The 23535-nt window shown below is 35.0% G+C and overlaps 3 protein-coding genes and 1 pseudogene across 4 annotated transcripts in view; 2 read left to right on the plus strand and 2 right to left on the minus strand.

Moving 5' to 3' along the window:
• Positions 1–1160, minus strand: part of LOC126592399 (uncharacterized) — a 31341-nt gene extending 30181 nt beyond the window's left edge. Inside the window, exons 1-2 of one of the 2 annotated variants that reach the window (XM_050258097.1) lie at positions 1024–1160; positions 791–871 (exon numbers count right to left, since the gene is read on the minus strand). The gene's annotated coding sequence lies outside the window, so the exon portion shown is untranslated. The remainder of the gene's footprint in view (positions 1–790; positions 872–1023) is intronic. The other variant, XM_050258105.1, reaches the window with a different exon arrangement.
• Positions 1161–18986: 17826 nt separating this feature from the next.
• Positions 18987–23535, plus strand: part of LOC126592446 (uncharacterized) — a 94901-nt pseudogene continuing 90352 nt past the window's right edge.
• LOC126592482 (uncharacterized) lies at positions 20247–21153 on the plus strand. The gene is made up of 2 exons (XM_050258167.1): positions 20247–20602; positions 20737–21153. Exons 1-2 carry the CDS (start codon positions 20331–20333, stop codon positions 20843–20845), a joined length of 381 nt encoding a protein of 126 aa, XP_050114124.1. The 5' UTR covers positions 20247–20330; the 3' UTR covers positions 20846–21153.
• LOC126592363 (uncharacterized) overlaps positions 21602–23535 on the minus strand; it is a 212057-nt gene continuing 210123 nt past the window's right edge. The window contains exons 17-18 of the mRNA XM_050258055.1: positions 22728–23183; positions 21602–22291 (exon numbers count right to left, since the gene is read on the minus strand). Of these exons, the coding sequence (XP_050114012.1) occupies positions 21798–22291; positions 22728–23183 (950 nt within the window). The 3' untranslated portion in view covers positions 21602–21797. The remainder of the gene's footprint in view (positions 22292–22727; positions 23184–23535) is intronic.

Genomic DNA, 23535 nt, shown 5'->3' on the forward strand with positions numbered 1-23535 from the left:
GTTAATGAACTTCGGAGTACACAAAACGCATTCGAGTACACAAAATTCCAATTGAGGGAGGGAGGGAGAGAGAGAGCGAGAGGATTGTGTTTGGGTTTTGGCATGGCGGCTGAGGCACATTAATTATTTTGAATTAAGGATACATTAAGGGATTACAATCAATATGTAATCTAACATCAAGTTTATTTTAAATTTAAATCTTATTAAATAATTTAAGTTAAAAAACCCATTTATGCAAAATGTTAGAGAGAAAGAGAGAGGGGGAGAGGATTTTGTTTGGGTTTTTGGTGACATATTCCTTGTCCTTGGCCATGGAAAAATGTTAGAGAGGGAGAGAGGGGGAGAGGATTTTGTTTGGGTTTTTGGCATGGCGGTTGACATAAATTCATACGGGAATAACAATTGTAAATACTAATCGACTTCAGACCCAGAATTAATTGGGATGTAAATTAATCTTCGTTCAGCCTTTTGAGCTTTTACTAGAATAACAGTCTTTCTACTTGCACTGCCCTTTGCTTTGATATCTGCTAAGTACTGCAAACTGGTTTGAGTTGCCTTACATCTTGGAGTTAGTTTCTTTTTTTTCTCTTAACTTCTTGTTGTAATTACGCTTTGTGTTCGCGCCTAATGAAGTTGAATTTAAATTATAAACTACCACTGCTCCACCCAAAAGCACTTAAGTACAGACAAAGAAAGAACCCACCACGCCTCCTCAAATATATGTGAGCAGTGGAAGACTATATATCTCTGCGTACTTTGAATGGAAAGAAAAAGAGAAAATTTAAGATACCTTGACATCATTAAGCACATCAAGCAACCTCTTAGGGTCTTAACAACCTTCCCGATTCGCAAGTCCGATATTATGAAAAGTCTAATAAGAAGATCCATGGTAAGCAAATATTAGAAACCTCAAACATTACAAAAATACAAACTTAACTCATTTCAGAAATTGGGTTTTCTAAAAGAAAAAAGAAAAAAGCTTCATCTTTTCATATAAAATTAAAGAAAAAGAAAGAGAATTACTTTGGGATCGTTTGGCTTCCTCTTGAGGCACTCAGACAAGGCGGTAAGGCACTGATCGAACTTGCCCGGCTGGAACTGCAGCAACGCAACCTGCGCAAAAGCTCGGGTCACGGACATGACGGCTTCGTCCTCAGCAGCTGAAGCAGAAGCGTCCCGATTCGCAAGCGTCGATGACGAAGACGGAGCCATTGGCGAATCGATCGATCAGAGCCCAGGAACCAATAAGACTTATCTGAATACACGAATCCCCTAGAAGAAATTATCGAAAACGGCGAACCCTAATGGGTAGAAGGTGCGTTTTGGGAATTGATTTGAAATCGGAGTTGGGGGCTTTCGAAACCCAAAGAGCTTTGCAGAGAAGGACACCCGTTCGAGCGTCTTTCGCTTGAACGTGGCACTGGATATGGGGATTGGGAACCTATTTTCGCGCCATAACGCGGGAAAGGGTGGCGGGTTTATTAACTTGGGGCCTCTTGCTACAGGCCCAAATAAACTTAAACCCTTATGTGATAAGTTGGGCTTTAGGGGATTCAATTGCCCAATTGGCTAGGCAATAGGGTAGGGGGTGGATTCGCTCTTACCCCACTAGATCGCCTCTCTGCTCTTACCCCACCCGTCCCCCCTCTCTCTCTAGTTCGCCTCTCTCTAGATATATACTAGGAGGTGGTGCTCGCGCGTTGCTGCGGAATAAGAAAGTTTGTAGGTAATAACAACTAAAAAATTATTAAAAATAAACTGAGCATAATTTGTAAGTTGTTCAGTTTTGACTAACGTTATGTTAATTTATACTAACAAATGCATTGAAAAATAAAGAGTAAGTGAAATTGGATACATACCTGGGTTGAGAATTTGAATAACGTCTCAGAAAAGATAAGTTTTTATGCAGTTTAGTACAACAAAGATGGAAATTGGTGTCTTATGCAATAAAATATATTTAGTGATAGCATTATATAATCTTTAACACAATCTTACGAAAGCAAAAAGCCCTTACAAACACACTCAATTGCTTGAAACCTTGACAGCTGAAAGCTACTTCAGCAGCTAAAATTATTGTAGGAACCAAGATGTGGCAGAGATTTTTTCAAATTGAAATTAACCTGCAGATGATTGCAAACACAAAAATAATTCATTTTCAAATAAAGATAAAACAAACTTAAAATATTTCCAGGCTACTTTCAATAACAGGAGAATAAAAACAAAGCTTTGATCAACATGACTCTCAATTTTATGCAGATTAGCATAATCCAATTTAAGGGCAAAACAGACAGAATTTACAAAATAAAAAAGAAACAAACTGAAAGTCTAATCATGACAGATAACAGTGTAAATGTTACTACAATAACTTGTCGTACAGAATAAGCAAGACTATTAAACTGCAATATTAATCGAGCAAATTTATATAAAATTATAAATGTTGTCAAAATCAGATGGAATACAAAGCAGTAAAGATTTATATCCGAGGATAATATTTTAGACATTAAACTATAAAACTACTTAGCCGCTCCTGATACAACAACAACAAAGTCTTTTCTTACTAAGTGGGGTCGGCTATATGAATCATAGAACGCTATTGCGCTCGGTTCTGTGTCATGTCCTCCGTTAGATCCAAGTACTCTATGTCTAAAAAATAAAAAAAATTAAGGTCTAAGAAATACGATGCTGAAATCCATGGATGCCAGAATAATTCAATTTAAATTAGAAAGGGAGAGGATTGATAAAAAGAAAACGGAAACAAACCAAAATTTAACCATGACATATAACAAATAGATTAACCCATGCACAAAAAATCAATAAATTTAGTTAACATTAACCTTAGCTTTTTCCCGACTTCAATACTCGGTGCAGTTTGTTAGCTCTATGCTCGGTGCTCTCTTCTGCATTCAGTGCTAAATTCAACCTCTCAGCAATTCGTGATTGAATTGAAAGCAACCACTATTAAACTTTAAAGGCTGCAGACAAAACCCTCAAAAATCACTATTTCCTCCAAATGAAAAGAAAACAAAATTATCTAGTTATACCTAAGATCTAAACATAGAAAAAAATCCTCTTATTTTTCGCCTATACAAATTTATGAAGCCATCCCCTTCTTTGGCTTTTTCAGCAATATACAAAGCTATAGTCCCCAAGCTATCAAATAAAGCTAGAACGCCCTCTATCATGCATATTGCCAAAGACATTGTATCAACTACTATTCTAGTCATATTCATCCCTCAATAATGTCTGGCCTTTTAATAAAATAAAATAAAAACTTGACGCACGGTAAAAACCGAAACAACTCAATTAAACCCAAAAATTAACCATGATCATCCATATGTGTTCCTTAGAAATGTTTAGCCCTCCAATGCTTTTGAGATACTTTGGTTCTGTTCGTCAATTATTTTATAAGAAAAGAATGTGTGATATCATTTTATTCCAATAGCATATACTTCAGATTTTGATTTCTTTTCTTATGTTATATTCCTGGTTTTGGTTATCCAGCAAAGGTTGACCTAATGAGTCCAAAGCAGTAGACCACTAACTTAAAATGACAAACCACAATTTATCTCTCTCCCTCTACCTCCCTCATTTGTCAAACCAAACTAATAACCGATTCTGAACTTATCAGAACTAATCAGTCCAATCAGTCCAAAGCAGCGGACCACTAACTTAAAATGACAAACCACAATTTATCTCTCTCCCTCTACCTCCCTCACTTGTCAAACCAAACTAATAACCGATTCTGAACTTATCAAATCTAATACGTGCAAAAAATTATAATCAAAACCAAATAAAAATCTAAACCCAAGCTCTGATTTCAATATAATCGACAACAAAAAAGCAAATTCAAGTCCAATATAACCAAATACCAAACAAAACTCTAAATCAGAACTCTAAAATCTTGAAATCGCTCACCTCAAATACACATGGCTCTGAAGGCTGCAAACAAAAGCCCCAAATCCAAAAAACCACGATTTCCTTAAGCCAAAAACAAAACAAAATTAGACACCATTTTTGCCACAATCCGCAGTTGAAAATTAGCTTCAATCAAGGACCTTAAAATCTGATTAATCATCCTGACGTTTTTTCTATTTATTTATTTTTAATTTCTACAACAATCTAGTGCATTACTTTAAATCATGACTACATTATTATTTGGTGTAAATTATTCTCCTTATATAAAATAGTTAAACGTCCCTACTTTACCTATATAAATAATATCGCCCTATAGTCTGTAATTTACCTACAGTATATAAACAAAATATTCTCATATTTCTTTTGGCAATTTACCTATGATATATGCAAATAATATTCTCATGTTTTGTTGGCATTTTCCCTAAATTATGCAAGTAGGTAAATTAATATAATAGTAGGTAAATTATGCAAGCAAGTAAATTTCAATAATAGTAGGTAAATTATGTATGTGATTTACCTACATTTTTTTATGTGAATTAGATATCTAGACTGTGTATGTAAATAATTTACCTATAGTTGGTTCTTTTATTTTTCTTTGTCCTAAAATTAATTTACTTGCAATTTTTATCTCCTTTCAACATTTTTTGTTTATCTCTACTAATTAATAAAACCCTCTTTGTCAACCAAAAGAGGGTGAAAAGACAAATTAGTCTTCTATCACACAAAAAAAATGATGGGCAAAAATGTAATTTCACAGGTCCAAATTTTTCTGTTTTTTATTGAAGCCTCACATACAGGTGATGTTAAAATACCTCAAATATTAAAAAAAAAAAAAAAAAAAAAAAACCTCCCACTCCCCTCACGTTCTCTCTCTCTCTCTCTCTCTCTCTCTCCCTCTTTCCTTCTCATTTTCTAAAAAAATATGTTCATACACACAAAATGTTTTGTGTAGGCAAATGTTAGTACATTTTAAAGTACAATAATTTACCTATATATAATATGGACACGTTGTAATGGTAAATTGGAATTCGAGAGCCAAACTAACCAACAAATCCTTACATTTATATGCAATATATTATTTTTGTAAAATCATTAATTTTCCCTTGCAATTTGCATATAATTAATTGTATACATTAAACATTCAACAACAGTGTTTTAGGCATCTGAAAAAATTTTAAACAGGTAAAGTCAAACATAATTAATGAATTTGCTTATGTTGAGTCTAGTTAATGGGTTTTATTCAAGCAAAAATTTTACTTCGGGTTTTATGTAGAAAAATTTGAGTTCTAGAGGCTAAAGTCATATTTTCAGTAATTTAAATTCGACTTCATTAGGCGCGAACACAAAGCATAATTACGAAGTTAACGAATGAGCAGATTTTGGAGAAAGAAAGTAAAACTAACTCCAAGATGTAAGGCAGCTCAAAGCAGTTTGCAGTACTTGTAGTTGTAGATATCAAAGCAAATGGCCGTACAAGTGAAAAGATTGTTATTATAGTAAAAACTCTAAAGGTTGAACAAAGATTTATTTGCATCTACTTTGATCCCAATTAATTTTAGGTATTTGCAATAATTATTCCCATATGAATTAATGTCAACCGCCATGCCAAAAATCCAAACACAATCCTCTCCCTCTCTCTCTCTCTCTCTCTCTCTCCCACATGACTAATAAAATAATATAATTTCCTTTTCATATAGTATTTGCAGCAATATTTATTCCATATGAATTAATGTCAACCGCCATGCCAAATAAAAAAAAAACCCGTGAACACGAGTGTTTTTTGTGTACTCCGAAGTTCATCGACATGACTAATAAAATAACATAATTTCCTTTTCATATAGTATTTGCACTTTTGCAGCAATATTTATTCCCATATGAATTGATTGGTTATGATCCGTTGGACTCATTAAGAAGCATGCAGGGGAAAAAACCAGCCAATTTGTCAAACGGTTATTCGAGTAAAACCCAGACGTTGGCCATGGACAAATGTTAGAGAGAGAGAGGGGGGGGGGGGGGGGGAGAGACAACTTTAATTTATTAATATGCACATATTTAGTTCTTTAATTATAAATGAACATAAATGAGAAAATATTAAAAGAAATTTGTGATACAAAAATATATAAATACATAAGTGTACAGAAATGACTGTGTCGAAATATATAAAATTGATTTTTTTTTACCTAAATATTTGTACCTACATGATTGTACTGAAATATATTATAATGAATCTAAATATATGTACCGAAATGTATTATATATATTGAATTAATGTACCTAAATGTCAATACCAAAATGTATGTACCAAAATGTACATACCGAAATGTATGTACTGAAATATAGTATATTGAATTAATGTAACTAAATGTCAATACTCAAATGTGTGTACCGAAATGCATTATATGAATTAATGTACCTATATGTTTGTATCGATGGATATACCAAAATATTCAAATGTATTAATGTACCTAAGTGAAGAACATACAAAATTGTTATCGGATTATAAAAAAATTAGTTACCTAAATGTAGACATTAAAATATTATGATGAATGAAATAAAAATTAAATTTAAATGTAATTAATACATGAAAATAAAAATAAAAGACAAATAAAACATTAAAATATAACTAATAAATGAGATAATTAAATGTACTAGGGACTAAAATTGGATTTTAATCTTACACAAGGTTATAGTCTAAAACTCATATTTTTTAAGTATTAAAATAAAGTTTTCTATTATTTTATTAAGTTGCATGGACTTAATTTCTTCCGAAGACGTTGGCCATGGAAAAATATGTTAGAGAGAGAGAGAGAGAGAGAGTGAGAGACAAGTTTATTTTGTTAAGTCGGCACGAACAATTTTCTGGGGGGAGCATGATGAGGGAATGTTGATTGATCCAAACCTTTACGGGGCAATGAACAGTGAGATTTCGGTTTTGCAAGCATGCAATGGAGGGAGACCCATCTGACCATGCAACTTAATAAAAAATAATAAAATAAAGTGGGTGTCCAACCCCACCCACTCTTTCTCTCTACGTCTGGGTTTTACACTATAAATAATCTCCAACTCATTCGATAAATGAAATAAAAGGGAGAAAACCCTAGCTTCTGAGAGTGACCTCAGCCCTAAACTCTTGAGATGAATACCTTCGGTAACAATGGCGAACTTCCAGTTGATCCCGTTGATCCAATTGATTGGTAAATCTGTTGTTTGGAGAATTTTGATTTTCATTTGTTTGGTACCACACAGGGAAGTTTGATTGGTTTAATTTCTTTTGGTTATTGCTGTTTTTGTGTTGCAGGAGCTTGGGAGATGAGTTAGTGGAGCTGTATTTTCAGGGGTCTTTGTGGCAGGAGGAGCATGCGCAATGGCTTCAAGATTTCCTTTGTAATAATTCTGCAGGGTACGCAATTTGGTAATATGAGTATACCCCTTGGAATTCAATTTTCATTAACTAAAACCCCCAATTGTAAAATTTTCTAATAAAAACCCAATGACTAGGCTCCAACTAAGCAATATCCATAATTAAGTATGACTTGGCAAAATTGGTATTTTTGGATGTCTGAATTACCCCTAATATTATTGACTTTGGGTTTATTACTTGTTATCTACATTTATGTTATATTATTTCATTCAATTAAACGTTTTGAAATGTTTATGCAGATTTGGAAAAGAAAATTTTGAGTGTCATGATTTCAATGCATATTAATAACAAAAATTACATGACATTAGAGTTTTGTTTCCTTATATAATTGTTTTCACATTTATGTAAAAATGAGCATTTTTTTCCTTTTCAAATAATTCTAACAAGTAAATTAGCATTTTTTCACAAATATACAAATGTTATTTTATTCAAAATTACCAATATCTTACATATATAAAATTACAATATAAGTTCCAGGTAAAATAATACATGCAAAATAATTTACCTACATAATAAATAAATAAATATTGTTTGATTCAAAAGTTATCTAAGCTATTTGCATACACATATATATAATAATATCAAAACGTGCCTAACATATGTAATAATACATGCAAAATAATTTACCTAAAAAATAAATGAATGTTGATTGATTGCAAACAACACATAATAATAACAAATGTGCCTAGTATATGTAATAATACATGCAAAATAATTTACCTACAAAATAAAAGGATGTTTTTAGCCAATTGATTCAAAGTTAATTAATTAGCTATATTCTACTTTAAAATATAGGTAACACATATATAATAATAACAAAATGTGCCTAATGTATACATGCAAAATAATTTACCTACAATGATTGTCAAACAAATATAAGAAATGGAACAGATGATGGTGAGACAAGTATAAAGTGGATACTTTTGTAATTTACCTACTGAATAAATGAATGTTGATTGATTGCAAACAACACATAATAATAACAAATGTGCCTATATGTAATAATACATGCAAAATTTATTTACCTACAAAATCAAAGGATGTTTTTAGCCAATTGATTCAAAGTTAATTAATTACCTTTATTCTACTTAAAAATATAGGTAATTTATTTCACACATATATAATAACAACAAAATGTGTCTAACGTATATATGCAAAATAATTTAAGTACAATGATTGTCAAACAAATAAAAGAAATGTAACAGATGATGGTAAGACAAGTATAAAGTAGATACTTTTGTAATAATAAAGCACTTATTTGCTATAATTATGGTGGTAATTAAATTCATCAACATAATTAGGGTGTTGTGGCACAATTGTAAATATTTTGAAAATAATAGGTATTTATTTGTTTACATGGCAATTTATTTCAAATTTGGGTTTTATTTGGATGTTTAAAACGAGATGAGTTTTTGTTAAGGAAATAAGTATTGCATGGGCTTATATCTAAAGAACCCTATTTTTTTTTAAATAATTGGAACATACTAATTTACCTACCAATTAATATGGGTAAAATTGCTACAAAATATATCACGAAAAAAAAACTACTTTTCTAGTTTGACATGGATACGGTTAATGCAAACACTTTTTACATTTTATTTCACTTTTTCTACTACTTTTAATTTTGCATAAATTTAGGAATTTGGAAAATGGACCATAAAGTATGAGTGGCATGAGTGTAAATAAATTGTATTAATAGGTCAATAGTGTTCTCATATATTTGCAAATTTTAAATTTGGGCTTAAACTGGATCTTTAAAGATAGATGGATTTTTACTTAGAAATAATGAGTTGTAAGGGCCAAAACCTAAAGCACCCTTATTTTTTTTTTGTTTTTTCTCTCTTTTAAGTGTCATTTAAATTTCCTTATTTATTTTATGTCAGATGCTTTTAATTGTCTTTCTCTCTGTCTCTCTAAACTCCTTATTTTTTCAGTGAACTAGTGGGTGGTTCCACATCAGCACCAAAAAAGATTGAAATCAAAGTAGGATTGTGGGAAAGAATGGCAGCTAGAAAGAGTCGGTACACATCACACGTCAACCCAACTGATAAGGTGTCTGGCCTAAGGACACTTCTAGTGAACAAGAAGGCCAAGTTACCGGAGCGTTATCTCTTTTCCTACCGTATGACAGTATTGAATGAAGATAAAAGTTTCCTAGACCAGGGTATGGTGGGTGTGGAGGTCCCGAAACTGGAATTGCTGGACAACGTCACCAATTTCTCTCGACATTAATTCATATGGGAATAATTATTGCAAATGCTATTCAACATCAGATCCAAAACTAATTGGGATCAAAACAGATGCAAATTAATCTTTGTTCAACCCTTTGAGTTTTTACTAGAATAACAATCTTTCTACTTGTATAGGTACTACAAACTGGTTTGAGCTGCCTTACATCTTGGAGTTAGTTTTACTTTCTTTCTCCAAAATCTGCTCATTTGTTTAACTTCTTGTGGTAATTAAGCTTTGTGTTCGTGCCTAATGAAGTCGAATTTAAATTATAACTAGCTGCAGACAAGAAATTATTCTTTCTGTGCAAATTAAAAAGAAAATCAAGTTGAGTTTAAGAGAGCAGCTCTCCATTATATGGTCACCAAATTTACAAATCATCAAAAGTAAAATTAGAACAAGTCTTATGCGTTTGATTTCATCAATCTCCCAAAATTATTCATTAAAAAAAAAAAACAATCCCAAAGAGTGTTGCAGGGTAATTTAGAACAAGTCATACAATGTATCTGGGAAACAAACAATTCAAAAAAAAAAATGAAAAAGGTGAAATTTTTTTTATGGGAAACATTCCAAAAATTTCATTCTACACTTCGTGTATTTTTCTTTCCTTATATAAAAAATTTAGAGTGTTGAATGAGATTTTTAGAATGCTAATAACAATTTCTTTTTTTACGACAGTGGAGAAACAAGTTTTTACTTTTTACCTTGAGTTATTGGGAGGTCTTCGTCAGGTGGAAGGAGTTGGCGTTTGCGGCTTTGTTCTAGACTTGGAGCCTCTAGGGTTTTGAATTCAGGAAAGAGTGAGAGAGATCCTGAGGGATTGCATCATGTGCTAATTTCACACATATTAGGGATAAAAGAGAGAGATTCTTCAATCTACCTGTGGAAGATGGTATGGCTGTATAGTCTGCTTCAAGTATTCTTAATGATATCATCTCCCCTAAATCCTCATGCACTTCTCTTAATTTATAACATCCAGAAAGAAGAAGAGTCTCAACAGATTTCAACTTATAGAAATCCCTTGGAAGAGATCTAAGCATTCTGCAATTTATAAGGTTCACCAAAGAAAGTTTTTGAAGTTGACCAATGGAGAGGTGAATCTCGGACAAACTCCAACAACCTTCCAGTATCAACTCTTCAAGATCTGGGACTTGTGAAAAGTCCGGTGATTTAATTAGAGATACGGAATGATTGAGATTCAGGATTTTCAACCTCTTTAGCAACTGTTACAGAAAACCAAAGGAAAATTGAAATTAATATCCAAAAGGAAGATGTCATAAAAAAACAAGGAAATCCAAAAGCAAACAGAAATAGAACATCATCATGTGTAATTGATCGTACCTTATAACCCTCCCAAACTTGTACCAGTTCGCTAAATTGCATATCTAAAACAACTAGTCTTGGTTGATCAAAAAAGTCATCTGGTATGGACTTTAAAGGGCATCCTACCCAACACAACCATATTAACTCTTTGGGAAGATGTTTGTATTCTCCATTGAGCTGAACATCTTTGAGATGAAGGAATCAGTTTCTTCATATTGGCAAATGCTTCTGTATTGAAACTAGGCAGGTTCCAAACATAAGGCAAATATAGAGCAAGTCCTTCAACTTCTTCAGTTCCCTGTTAACAAAAGGTTATATTCATGTGTAAGAAACGGATTATTTGTATATATTTACATGTATTATTATTCATTAGGCAAAATCACCTACGGTGAATTATATTTACACATAAATGTTGTTTAGTGTACAATAGACATACGTGGGTTATATATGTTTTCGAGCAGGATGCATTATGCAAAATTTTATTGGGAATGTACTTACAGATTTATTTCTCAAGACTTCGGCGGCCTCTTGACTGTTCCACAACCTACTCCATTTTCCAGGGTGACCAAGAGATTTTTCAGAAATGATTACTTTGGCCATTTCTCGAAGCAAATCATGCACATTCAACTCATTCTGCATAGTCCCCGTATTCCACTTATTCTCCTCAATAGTTACAAGGCATCGTTCATGAAGGACATTGATTCCTACTATTCCAAAAAATCCGCATCGATCTAACATTTTTGCAACATAGTCCTTGTCCTCTCCAATAAAGAAACAAAATATGTAAAGAAATATAGCCTTCTGGTAATAATCTAGCCCTTCATAACTTGTTCTGAGTTGATTTCCAATGTTTTCCATCTAGATGTGTTCCTAATTTCTCCAATTGATTTTTCCACTCTGCCAACGATCTTTTAGTCAAAAAAGATCCTAAAACTTTAAGCACTAGTGGTAAACCTCCACAGTAAGAAACAACCTTTATTGAAACTTCAAGATATGTTTGATCAGGACAACTATTTTTAAAGGCATGCCAACTAAATAGCTCAAGAGCTTCTTCTTCATTCATTTCCTTGGCCTGAAATTTTTTGTTCACATTTTGTAGTAGATGTTCATCTCGTGTCGTTATAACAATTCTACTTCCAGGACCAAACCAATCATAACCTCCAACTATTGCATCCAGTTGTTCCTCTTTATCTATGTTGTCCACGATGACAAGTATCTTTCTATGTCCAAATTGTTGTTTTATCAGACCGATACCATGGTCAACACAACTTATTTCTTGCGTCTGTTTCAAGATGTCAGAAATAAGTTTTTTTTGCAAATCAACCAGATCATGTATACTTGTAGCATCGCGAACGTCGGCAAGGAAACTTTTGAATTCAAACTTATGATGAATTTGGTTATAAATGGCTTTGGCAGCTGTTGTTTTACCCAATCCACCCATCCCCCAAATTCCAACCATGAGAACTTCATTTGATCCACCACTTGAAAGATAACTGATAATATCTTGAACACGTGAATTGATTCCAACTATGTGCTTGGTCACATGTAATTCGTAAGTGCTGGTGAGCCATTCCCAAATTTTCTCGTCAATAATTTTTTTAATGAACTCTGCTTCGCCCCTGAAAATTGAATTCGTAGGCATTAGTGGGACTCAATGAAAGCTCGGTAGGAGATATCAGTGCATAAACAATTTTCTTTCCTTCTTCCCTTCAGTTAATTTGTATATTAACTACCTACTAGCTAGTATGTGATTTTATGACGAACTTGAATAAAAGGATTAATTGATAAATAAAAGTCAGGCGTATGAATTAAACTCCAATTACGGTTTAGGTTACTTATGAGAGATTAAGGTGTATTCCTTAAGCATGTGAATGAATGTTTAGATTATGTAAAATGTTAATTAAGCATGTCAATTAATTGAGAGATTAAGTCATTCACTAAAATTTGTAGCTTCTGTGACGGATCAACGTGAGAGATTAAGGTGTATTAATTAAGCATGTTAATTAGAGTAATACAACTTAAATCTTGAAAGGCAGCTGAATGATTACCCATTGTTAGCGATTTGAAGATGGTGGCCAGACAAATTTGCAGCTTTTGTGAGAGCCTCTCTCCACAGCTTTAGCCTTTCTTGTTTAGCTTCACGTTTATTGTCATCTTTTTCTTCACGGATGTCATTTTCGTGCTTCTGAAATGCTTCGGCTAAATCTCCGTCCTGCTTCCTGACATGCGAAGGATCAACGTGATAGAATATTGGTAAAACATGTCGCCCCAGTTCGACTCTGCACTCCATGATCTTCACCAGCTCGTCAAGATACCAACTCGAATCCGCATATCTCCTTGAGAAGATAATGGCAGAGATCCTCGACTCTTCGATTGCACGAAACAGTTTATCTTTTATTACTTCCCCTCCTGGTAGATCGTCCTCATCAATAAAGACCTGGTACCCTCTGTCTTTTAATGCCGCATGGAGGTGGCCCGTGAAGCCATAGCGCGTGTCTTCACCCCTGAAGCTCAAGAATACGTCGTAGTTCCAGAGTTTGGACTTGGAGGAGGACGAAGAGGAGGCTTCGTGGGCTGTCATGGCGGTATCCACCGTTTGGCTTTAGCAATGGTTCAGAATCAGATCACAGACTGAAAAAAATAGCAATAGTTGTGTTTGTGTTGGCGTGTTGGCCTGAAAAGCGACAGACTATTAAAATGATGCCACGACCCAGAAGAATATTAAAATGATGCCGTCCGACACGCAATAGAACCGTGAAAAGCCGTCCGACACGTCACAGGATGTTGGAAAACAAACAATATTATGAGAGAGAAAGAGCTAGCAAATTTATGAGGAAGAAACAAAACTCAGCAATTGAAAAAAAATAATATATCCTTCTTCAACTTGCAACAAACAAACAAAAAAATCACTTTAATGGTATTTTGGTGTTCTTGGATTTGTCGAGATGAAGGCGAAGGGTGAGAGAGAGAGAGAGAGAGAATAAAATTACTTTCAATGGTATTTTTTTATTAAATTAACAATGAGGTTCAGACTCCAGACTCACCATTAATTATGGAGGCTCAGTTACACGTGGAGTTGAATGGGGGAGTTTAGCGGAACTGAGTCCTGCTAGCATTTCTTTTTCTAACATGGATTCCATTCGGATCCATTCTCAGCCGTACATCGGAAATCATGTGGTCAGAAATCATTTTACTTATATTATTTTAAATTAGACACAAATAGTATCTGATAAAAATTAACCGGACGATATACAATAAACGGCTGAGATATGAGATTTCTTATGACCCCCACATAATGGATCCAAAGGGCATCCGTGTTCTTTTTTTTCAAGAATACGAGGGTAGAAACAATTAAGATCTACCTCCCCCTATTTCATCTATAATGTCAACCGGCTAAATTGATTAGCTAATCGTATATAAAAATAATAATAGCATGAAATCCTAATTATCGAACTAAGAAGGCACATAGCACACCACTCCATTACGAAAATGGAAAAATAAATGTGAGAAATATAGAGTGTGCATGCATGCCAAGTAATATCCACATGAACTAAAATATGAGAAACTCTTAATAAGAGGACTGCTGAAAACGAAAATTGGTTGTATTTTGATTATTCATCTCTAAATATTGATGGTACGTGGGTAGTTATATTGGTTCGAATTCAAATGATATAAAAATAATAATATAAATTCATTACTTTATACAAATTCAACTTTATATTCGAAGCTTCACCATATTAACATATCTAAGATGTGTTGCATTAATTGTTTTCTTTCTATCAATTAATTAGTTCGAATTCAAATGATATAAAAAAAATAATAGCATGAAATCCTAATTGTCGAACTAAGAAGGCACACAGCACACCACTCCATTAGGAAATTGGAAAAAAAAATGTGAGAAATATAAAGTGTGCATGCATGCCAAGTAATATCCACATGAACTAAAAATGAGAAAAGCTTAATAAGAGGACTGTTGAAAACGAAAATTGGTTGCCTTCCGATTATTCATCTCTAAACATTGATGGTAAGTGGGTAGTTACTGTTGGATCTCACATTAAACTAAGATTAGATTGTGGGAATCCTTGGGAGAAAACTGTTAACTCGTTTGTGTTTTTTCTCCGTCGTCTTTGAGGTTGAACACGTAAACTTTTTCTTTTTTTTTTCTTTTTCACTTTTTCACTTTTTCATTTTCTTTTCTACTTTTATTATTTATTTATTTATTATTGATTTTTCACTACAGAACCAGAACGTTTCTAGTTCTTATTTACATATTTTTGTTTTTTTATTTTTTTATTTTTTTTAAATACAGTTTTATGTTTAGTTATGTTTTTTTTTTACCAATTTGTCCAATTTTTTTATTTTTTAAAATTTAGATTGTGAAGGAAATTAAGGATCATTTCTGGTATTTTCGAATGCTTCATCAACCACTCAACATAAAAAAATGAAGTGCTAGAAAGAACTAATCATGCTGTAGAAGCAACAGCATGGGGAGACCAAATACTTGCATTTAAGGGCCGAATTAATGCTGGCTGGGATAAGTGGTCCATTGGGCTTTCGGGTGAAAGTAAATAGAAGTCGGAAAGAATATAGAGAGGAGTACCGATGGCGTCGTCTTACGCCTTTCTTCCGTCGGCGTCGTCTAGGGTTTTATTTACATATTTTGTTTTTTTTTATTTTTTTTAAATACAGTTTTATGTTTAGTTATGTTTTTTTTACCAATTTGTCCAATTTTTTAATTTTTTTTTAATTTAGATTGTGAAGGAAATTAAGGATCATTTTTGGTATTTTCGAATGCTTCAACCACTCAACATAAAAAAATGATGTGCTGGAAAGAACGAATCATGCTGTACAAGCAACAGCATCGGGAGACCGAATTAATGTTGCCTTTCTTCCGTCGGCGTCGTCTAGGGTTTTAGTTGTAACAGAGCCTATAAGGAGCACGATAGCCCCAGTAATTCATCAACCTTCAATTCCCAGACCTGACCGGAGTCTGGAGGCCGGAGCCGCCGTAGAAATATTACTATTACCATCCTCCTCTTGGTGATCACCCTGTCCCATATGGCCTTCTGGATTCAGGGCCTGCACAGGGTGATTACCAAAGGGATGACGGTAATATTTAATTCATGATGTTGGCAAACTCGTCGGAGGGAAATGTACTTTGGTTTTCTTGGATTTATCGAGATGGAGGAAGAGGAAGGGGAAGGGTGAGAGAGAGAGAATAATTATTTTTAATGGTATTTTTTATTAAATTAACAATGAGGTAAATTAACAATGAGGTCCAGACTCACCATCAATTATGGAGGCTCAGTTACACGTGGAGTTGAATGAGGGAGTTTGGCGGGAGAAATTTTTAGTTGTAATAGAAACCCGTATGGTATATCACATGTTTTTACATGAGTACTGAAAAATTTTAATTTTTAAGTTATTAACTTTTTAACACACATATCCCACCATTTATATAGGAACACATAGTATACTGTCTCATGTGACGATCACATTGAAAAATCTTTAGTTTGGCAGAAACGAGTCCTCCTAACATTTCATTTCAAGAATACGAGGGTAGAAACAATTAAGATCTACCTCCTCCTATTTCATCTGCAGGAAAGTGATTCTCTCTGGATTATTTCTTCCTAATTCATCAAATCAGAAGATCCGTGTCATTGAAATTTGATCCAACGGCTACAAACAGGGGTCTAATTTAAAAGTTATAATAATTTCAATCGTTTAACCAAATTTCAATGACACGAATCTCCTAATTTAGTGAATTAAGAAGCAGGGATTCGAACATAATCCCTTTCTTCATCTGCAATGTCAACCGGCTAAATTGATCAGCTAATCGTTCAATATCTCTCCCTGCTAAAGATAATCCCTTTCGCATCTACAAGATTTTGGTACTACTTAGGTAAATGTTATCAAGGCATGCAAAGCAGTACGCCTGGTATAATTAATAACAATATTTTCAAGATGACATTTATATTGTTCACTTAACGAGTAAATACATCAAACAATCAACTCTTTAAAATGACAATCATCACTTTTAAGCATAACAAAGTCGGCTACATTCTCCTCATAAGCAAACTCAAACAACTCAAAAATACCATAAATCCAATTGAGATAAATGTCACCGTATCCACAAGAAATCCATCCCTATACATGTTGAAGAGTACAAGGATCTCACATCAAATTTGTCAAAATTAAAGATGACTTATATTGTGCAATTTTCACTCCTAATTATATCAAAGTTTTTTGTGATAAGATATTCACATATGAAGTGTTGTGCATGTAGGAAAATTCAAGTCGATAGAAAGTATTGATGTTGTTAATGATGGGTCCTTGTAAAGCATGTGATAAAATTTTCATGTTTCAAAGCTGTTTGTAAAACGCTAATAGATGAGCCCTTAACTTATATGTTAGCCACCATTAGCTAGTAAACATTACCATACCAACAAACCCCCAAAATCTATGTGCTGTATTATAAATAAAACCGGTCTCTATGAAAAAACACTTTGTAAAACGGATAAGCACTTTACAAACCACTTCTGTTTGTCACTTTTCTTTTCTAAAAGCCATTTTTGTATATAAGCACGATACTAGAAGCAACGTCAAAAATTTTAGTAAAATTCTATCCTTTAAAAGCACTTACATTTTTTTCTACCAACATCATCATAATGCTTTGAGAATATTGTTTGAAAGCATTTTTAATAACTCTAAAAACTTCAATGAATTAGCCAAACTAGGAAAAGTTGACAATATTTAACTTTTAGCTCCTTTTTTTTTGTTTTTTTTTTATTCTGCAATGTCATAATTTAAATCTTCTATTTAATCGGATGTCATTTATATGTATCACTTGTCATGTCAAATAGTACATTAATGTGGTAAAAAAATAAGAACGCTAAGTTGAAGGGAGCTTTCTTCATTGACCCCGGCCACGACCATCATTAAATTGACTGAAATACATTCTTTCTTGAGGGATCGTGCCCTTGGGAGAAACTAGCGATGATTGCCTCTCAATGAAATTCGTCTTCGGGATATATTTCTTTGAGAAGAATGCAATTTCAATATAAGAATTTCCGTGGGGAGGATTTTACGAGGAATTTGAGTAGTCGGCGGCTTTGGAAACTTTGGCTCACATACGGTCACAGTGAGGTAGCAACTGTGTAGTACTCTTATATCCCGGCAATCCCTGACGACGTCGTTCCTGGAACTAAAGTATTCTCTGGTATAGATTAAGCTCGGCCACTACAAATACAATGAATTTGGAAGTTTTAGGTCACGACTTTCAGTTTATGGCTCCAAACTTTTTGTCACAAAATTGACTATTTGATTGGTGGTGTTTTGGTATTAAGAGGACGGACAGATTTAATGACATGTATGTATCCAATCTCAAATTATTTTGGAATGATGAAATGAATGGTGGTGTCTGTTGAATTTTACTGTTTTGCAATTTGGGATTTCTGTGTGGATTGTAAACTTTAATTTTTTTTTTTTGGTCAGTGATTGAATTTTTCTTGCATTTGATACAAAATTAATGAAATGAGATTGAAAAATGAGGAGTTGCTACGAGACGTTTATGTTTTAGTATAATTTCACACGTATGATTCGAAAGCGCTCCCCCCCCCCCCCAACCCCCAACCCGGTTTTTTTTCTTCAGATGAATATGATTTTTTTGAATTTAGATTGTGAAGGATTTTTTGAATTTAGATTGTGAAGGAAATTAAGGATCATTTTTCGTATTTTTGAAAATAAAAAAAAATATTAGTTTTAATGAAAAATGATAAATACATGTGTAGTGAATAGTACAAGAGAAAGGTAAAAATGTGATTTTTCATTAAAAGTAAACAATACCGGGAATGTTTTGTTAAAATTCCTTAAAAAAAAATGATGTGCTAGAAAGAAAGAATGATGATGTACAAGCAACAACAACGGGAGACCCAAATACTTGCATTTAAGGGCCGAATTAATGTGGGCTGGGATAAGTTGTCCATTGGGCTTTCGGGTGAAAGTAAATAGAAGGCCTTTCTTCTGTCGGCGTCGTCTAGGGTTTTAGTTATTACAGACCCTATGAAATGAGCACGATGGCTGCCTATAATTCGTTAACCTTCAATTTCGCACACCTGAGTCTGGGGGCCGGAGTCGCTGTTGCAGAATACTACTATTACCCTCATCCTCTTGGTGATCGCCCTGCCCCACCCATATGGCCTTCTGAATTCAGGGAACTTCTGGATTCAGGGCCTGCATATGGACAGGGTGGTTACCAATGGGATGACGGTAATATTTAATTGATGATGTTGGCAAACTCATCGGAAAATCGACCCGGCGCTGGAAAACTCACCGGGGGCAGAGCTCTGAAGTGGCCGCCATACCACTCCTCTCGCTGACATTTCACGAAGAAGATAACGAACGCGAAAATTATGCTAAATTTTAGTGCTTTTTGTTGTTTGACTTTGTTTTTGTGTTCTAGGGTTTCAGGGTTTGGTTGCTGGTGACAGGGTTCGAAAGCTCGAGGATTTTGACCTTTAGCAAGGACTTGTTCTTTCTGTATGAATCAACTCTCAATTCTATGAAATTTCAGTTTCGATTTCAATGCCTGTTTTGAAATTTATTTCATGATGTTCGAATTGGGATCTCAAACATCGCCTTTGTGCTTGGATTTATGATGCAAATCTTAAATTTTGTAACTCGTCTAAATTTGGAGTATGTGAGATAAGATATATTCTGAGATCGTGTTTTTCCTTGTTTGAAAACTGTCCCCGAAAGGCGTCATCACCTAGCTCAGTCTACTCGTTATTATTTCCAGGGTGCCCTTGGGTCGAGTGTTTGTCACTAACTTGGCTTATCATGGCCCTTCAATTGAAATGGCACTAGATATGTTTTGACGTGCTCGTTCTGCGCATTTGATATGTCTGAGGGCTGATACGACATGTCAATGGCATATCACGACAATGTGCATAGATAGTCGTAACCTCGTTGCTTGTTGGCATAAAGCGAGAGCTTGGCATGCGATTGGCTTGTTATGGCATATCATAGCAAAATCTAACGAGTACAAATTTGTGGCCTTCACTACTTATACTCAAGAGTCGGATGACATTGTGAGACTTATTACTCCACCCTAAGCGGTAGTAAACACCATCAGTTGTGATTCTTGGAAACTACTTTGGTTTGGCCTGACAGGTTCCAGATGTGCTTCAAGGGAATGTGTTTTTGGCTGGGAATTGAGCAAGATAAGGAAATATCTGTTTATGACACTTTTGATGACCCAGAAGGCAGGAGAGTGATCATTTCTTTGAGTCGCGAGGTATTTCATGGTATACCCGAACCATCTGAGCTCCAACGATTACCCCTGGGGCGTGACCTTGATTTGAAGCTTATTGTGTGGAATGAATCAGTTTCTTATGGTTCACAATGATGGACGCGTAGTTTGCTTCTTTGTACTAAAAAGCTTATGTATGTTCCCATTGAAACACGAGGTGAGTTTGTTGGTTATGTGAATACCATAGTTTCGGTCAGGGGACGCAACCACAAGCCTGAGAGCATAGAGAATAATTGCTCAGACAAAGATGGAGATGCGATGGTGGCGGTAGACGGGAAGAGGGAAAGCTGCAGGAGGCGGTACTCATATTCCGTTTGGGCCGTTCCACCGCCTGATGTTTCCCATAGAATCAAGAAGGTGAAGGAGGGCCTCCGGGCAGAGTTCGGTGCGTTTCCCTGTAAACAGTAAGTTGCTGTTTACATTAACTTTTGAGCTGGTGTTCTTTTGTTTTCACGAAAGCTTGCTTCTTAATTTCTTCTTGTTGTTTACGGGAATGTTCATATGTAATCTGTCTGTCTGCAATATTTGATGGATGCAGGTTCTATGCCATATTTGAGCCTCCTCTACGGGAAGCCGACGGAAGAAGAAGAAGAGGAAAAAAGCTCGAGAAATGGTTAATGCTCTGGATGAGGGCATTACTAGCTTGAAATATTGGATCAACTACGATGACAGATCTCTGAAATCTTGGAGGAAGATTGATGAAATCGGCCATTAGACAAGTTCTCCGAATTCATATAATTGCAAGCAAGTTAGCGACTCTGAGGTCGAACAAAGTTGTAATATATCAATCATTTGCAAACGTGGAGTAATATATCAATATCAAGGGATCCAGGGAACGAATAGGGAGTTATTAATAATATATCTAATGAACCAACGAAGAGTTCATTTTTCCATCTGGATATGCAAATTTGTAGATAATATCTTTTGTTCAAAAAAGAGATTCGACATTTTTTAAGGTTGATGCTAAAGATATCATCTTTTTGGACTATATTTATAGATCACATTATGATGATGTTAAGGTTGATGATTGAATTATTTTTTTAAACCATTAAAAATGGAATCTAACCATCAACAATTACATTATTTGATTTCAAAATGTAATCTAAAAAGATTATCTGCCTAACATTTTCCATTAATTAATCCGTCCCTTGTTTAATTAGCGGTACAACAAAACACAACATTTCCTTCAAATTGACTTTTCCAATTTCAGGGCAAGTCGAGATTAATGAAATATGTGGTGAAAGCAGGGCAAACATTTTCCTTGATAGGTTTGTCCAAATCTTGAATATTTTCAATGAAACATAATTATATAAGATCCCGCCAAAATTAGATCAACTTCAACTTTGTGCCTTGCAAATTGAGCTTCAGGACACATGAGTCGGATTGCAAATGATGGCAAAATGTTTGAAAGCGGAGAAAATTTCGGAGATTTTCTATTGAGAAATCCATCATTTCTTAGTCCTGCCGAGGAGATTTTTTATCATAACACGAACAGCCCTACAATCTATTCAGCTCTCATAGGCACTCTCTCCAAATGGAAAAGGCCAAAAGTCTGAGGTGTTTAGTTGAATGTTATCTGAACAAGAAGATGATGAATGATCAGGAGACCGAGAGGCACGTAAGAGTATCTTCGTCCATTGGGTCGGATATCTGATCTCCTCTGTCACTGGGGCGTGCAAAAATATATTCCTCCATTGGGCCGGATATCTGATCTCCTCTGTCACTTACTGCCGGACCCTGTGACTTCCAATGATCAAGAGACAAAGAAAGGCTCGTAAGAGGATCTTTGTCCATTGGGTCGGCTATCTGATCTCCTTTGTCACTAACTGCCGGACCCTGTGGCTTCCAATGATCAAGAGACAAAGAAAGGCTCGTAAGAGGATCTTCGACCATTGGGTCGGCTATCTGATCTCCTCTGTCACTGATTGCCGGACTCTTTGGCTTCCAATGATGAAGGGTCAAAGAAAGGCGTGCAAGAAGATCTACCTCCATTGGGCCAGATATCTGATCTCCTCTGTCACCGACTGTCGGACCCTGTGGCTGGAAGAGTACTTGGAGATTCTCAGGACGAGTTTGAGGCTGAATATGATGGCCTGCAGGAAAAATACCAGGAGGCAAGGAAAAACGTGAATGCGCAAGGCTGAGAGGATCATGATCATGCACTGCTATGATACTACCCATGTAATTACTGAGATCAAATCATTAGATGGCTCAAAATTATCAGCTGACTCCCAATAGAACCGAGCTGGATGTTGGTCAAAAACATAACTAGCTTGGTCCAAATCATGCGTATTTTCCTTTATAAGTTTGTTTCACACTCTAGATTAACCATTGTTCTCATTGATGGCAAAATGTTTGAAAGTGGAGAAAATTTCGGAGATTTTCTACTGAGAAATCCATCATTTCTTAGTCTTGCGGAGGAGATTTTTTATCTTAACATGAACAGCCCTACAATCTATTCAACTCTCATGGTCTCACTCTCTCCAAATGGAAAAGGCCAAAAGTCCGAGGTGTTTAGTTGAATGTTACCTGAACAAGTAAATGATAAATGATCAAGAGACAGATAGGTAAAAAAAGGATCTTCGTCCATTGGGTTGGATATCTGATCTCCTCTGTCACTAACTGCCGAACCCTGTGGCTTCCAATGATGAAGGGACAAAGGAAGGCGCGCAAAATCTTCCCCCATTGGGCCAGATATCTGATCTCCTCTGTCACTTACTGCCGGACCCTGTGACTTCCAATGATCAAGAGACAAAGAAAGGCTCGTAAGAGGATCTTTGTCCATTGGGTTGGCTATCTGATCTCCTTTGTCACTGACTGCCGGACCCTGTGGCTTCCAATGATCAAAAGACAAAGAAAGGCTCGTAAGAGGTTCTTCGACCATTGGGTCGGCTATCTGATCTCCTCTGCCACTGACTGCCGGACTCTGTGGCTGGAAGAGTACTGGGAGATTCTCAGGACGAGTTTGAGGCTTAATATGACGGCCTGCAAGAAAAATACCAGGAGGCAAGGAAAAACGTGAATGCGCAAGGCTGAGAAGATCATGATCATGCACTGCTATAGTACTACCCATTTAATTACCGAGATCATAATCATTAGATGGCTCATAATTATCAGCTGACTCCGCATAGAACCGAGCTGGATGTTGGTAAAAAACATAACTAGCTTGGTCCAAATCATGCGTATTTTCCTTTATAGGTTTGTTCCACACTAGATTAACCATTGTTCTCATTGATGGCAAATGATGGCAAAAGGTTTGAAAGTGGAGAAAATTTCAGAGATTTTCTATTGAGAAATCCATCATTTCTTAGTCTTGCAGAGGAGATTTTTTATCTTA

This window comes from Malus sylvestris, chromosome 2 (genome assembly GCF_916048215.2).
Source record: "Malus sylvestris chromosome 2, drMalSylv7.2, whole genome shotgun sequence".
Taxonomy (NCBI): Eukaryota; Viridiplantae; Streptophyta; class Magnoliopsida; order Rosales; family Rosaceae; genus Malus; species Malus sylvestris.

Coding starts and splice junctions, on each gene's coding strand:
- LOC126592482 (XM_050258167.1), top strand. CDS start 20,331: ATGTATGTTCCCATTGAAACACGAGGTGAGTTTGTTGGTTATGTGAAT. Junction 20,603..20,736: donor GGTGCGTTTCCCTGTAAACA/GTAAGTTGCTGT, acceptor TGATGGATGCAG/GTTCTATGCCATATTTGAGC.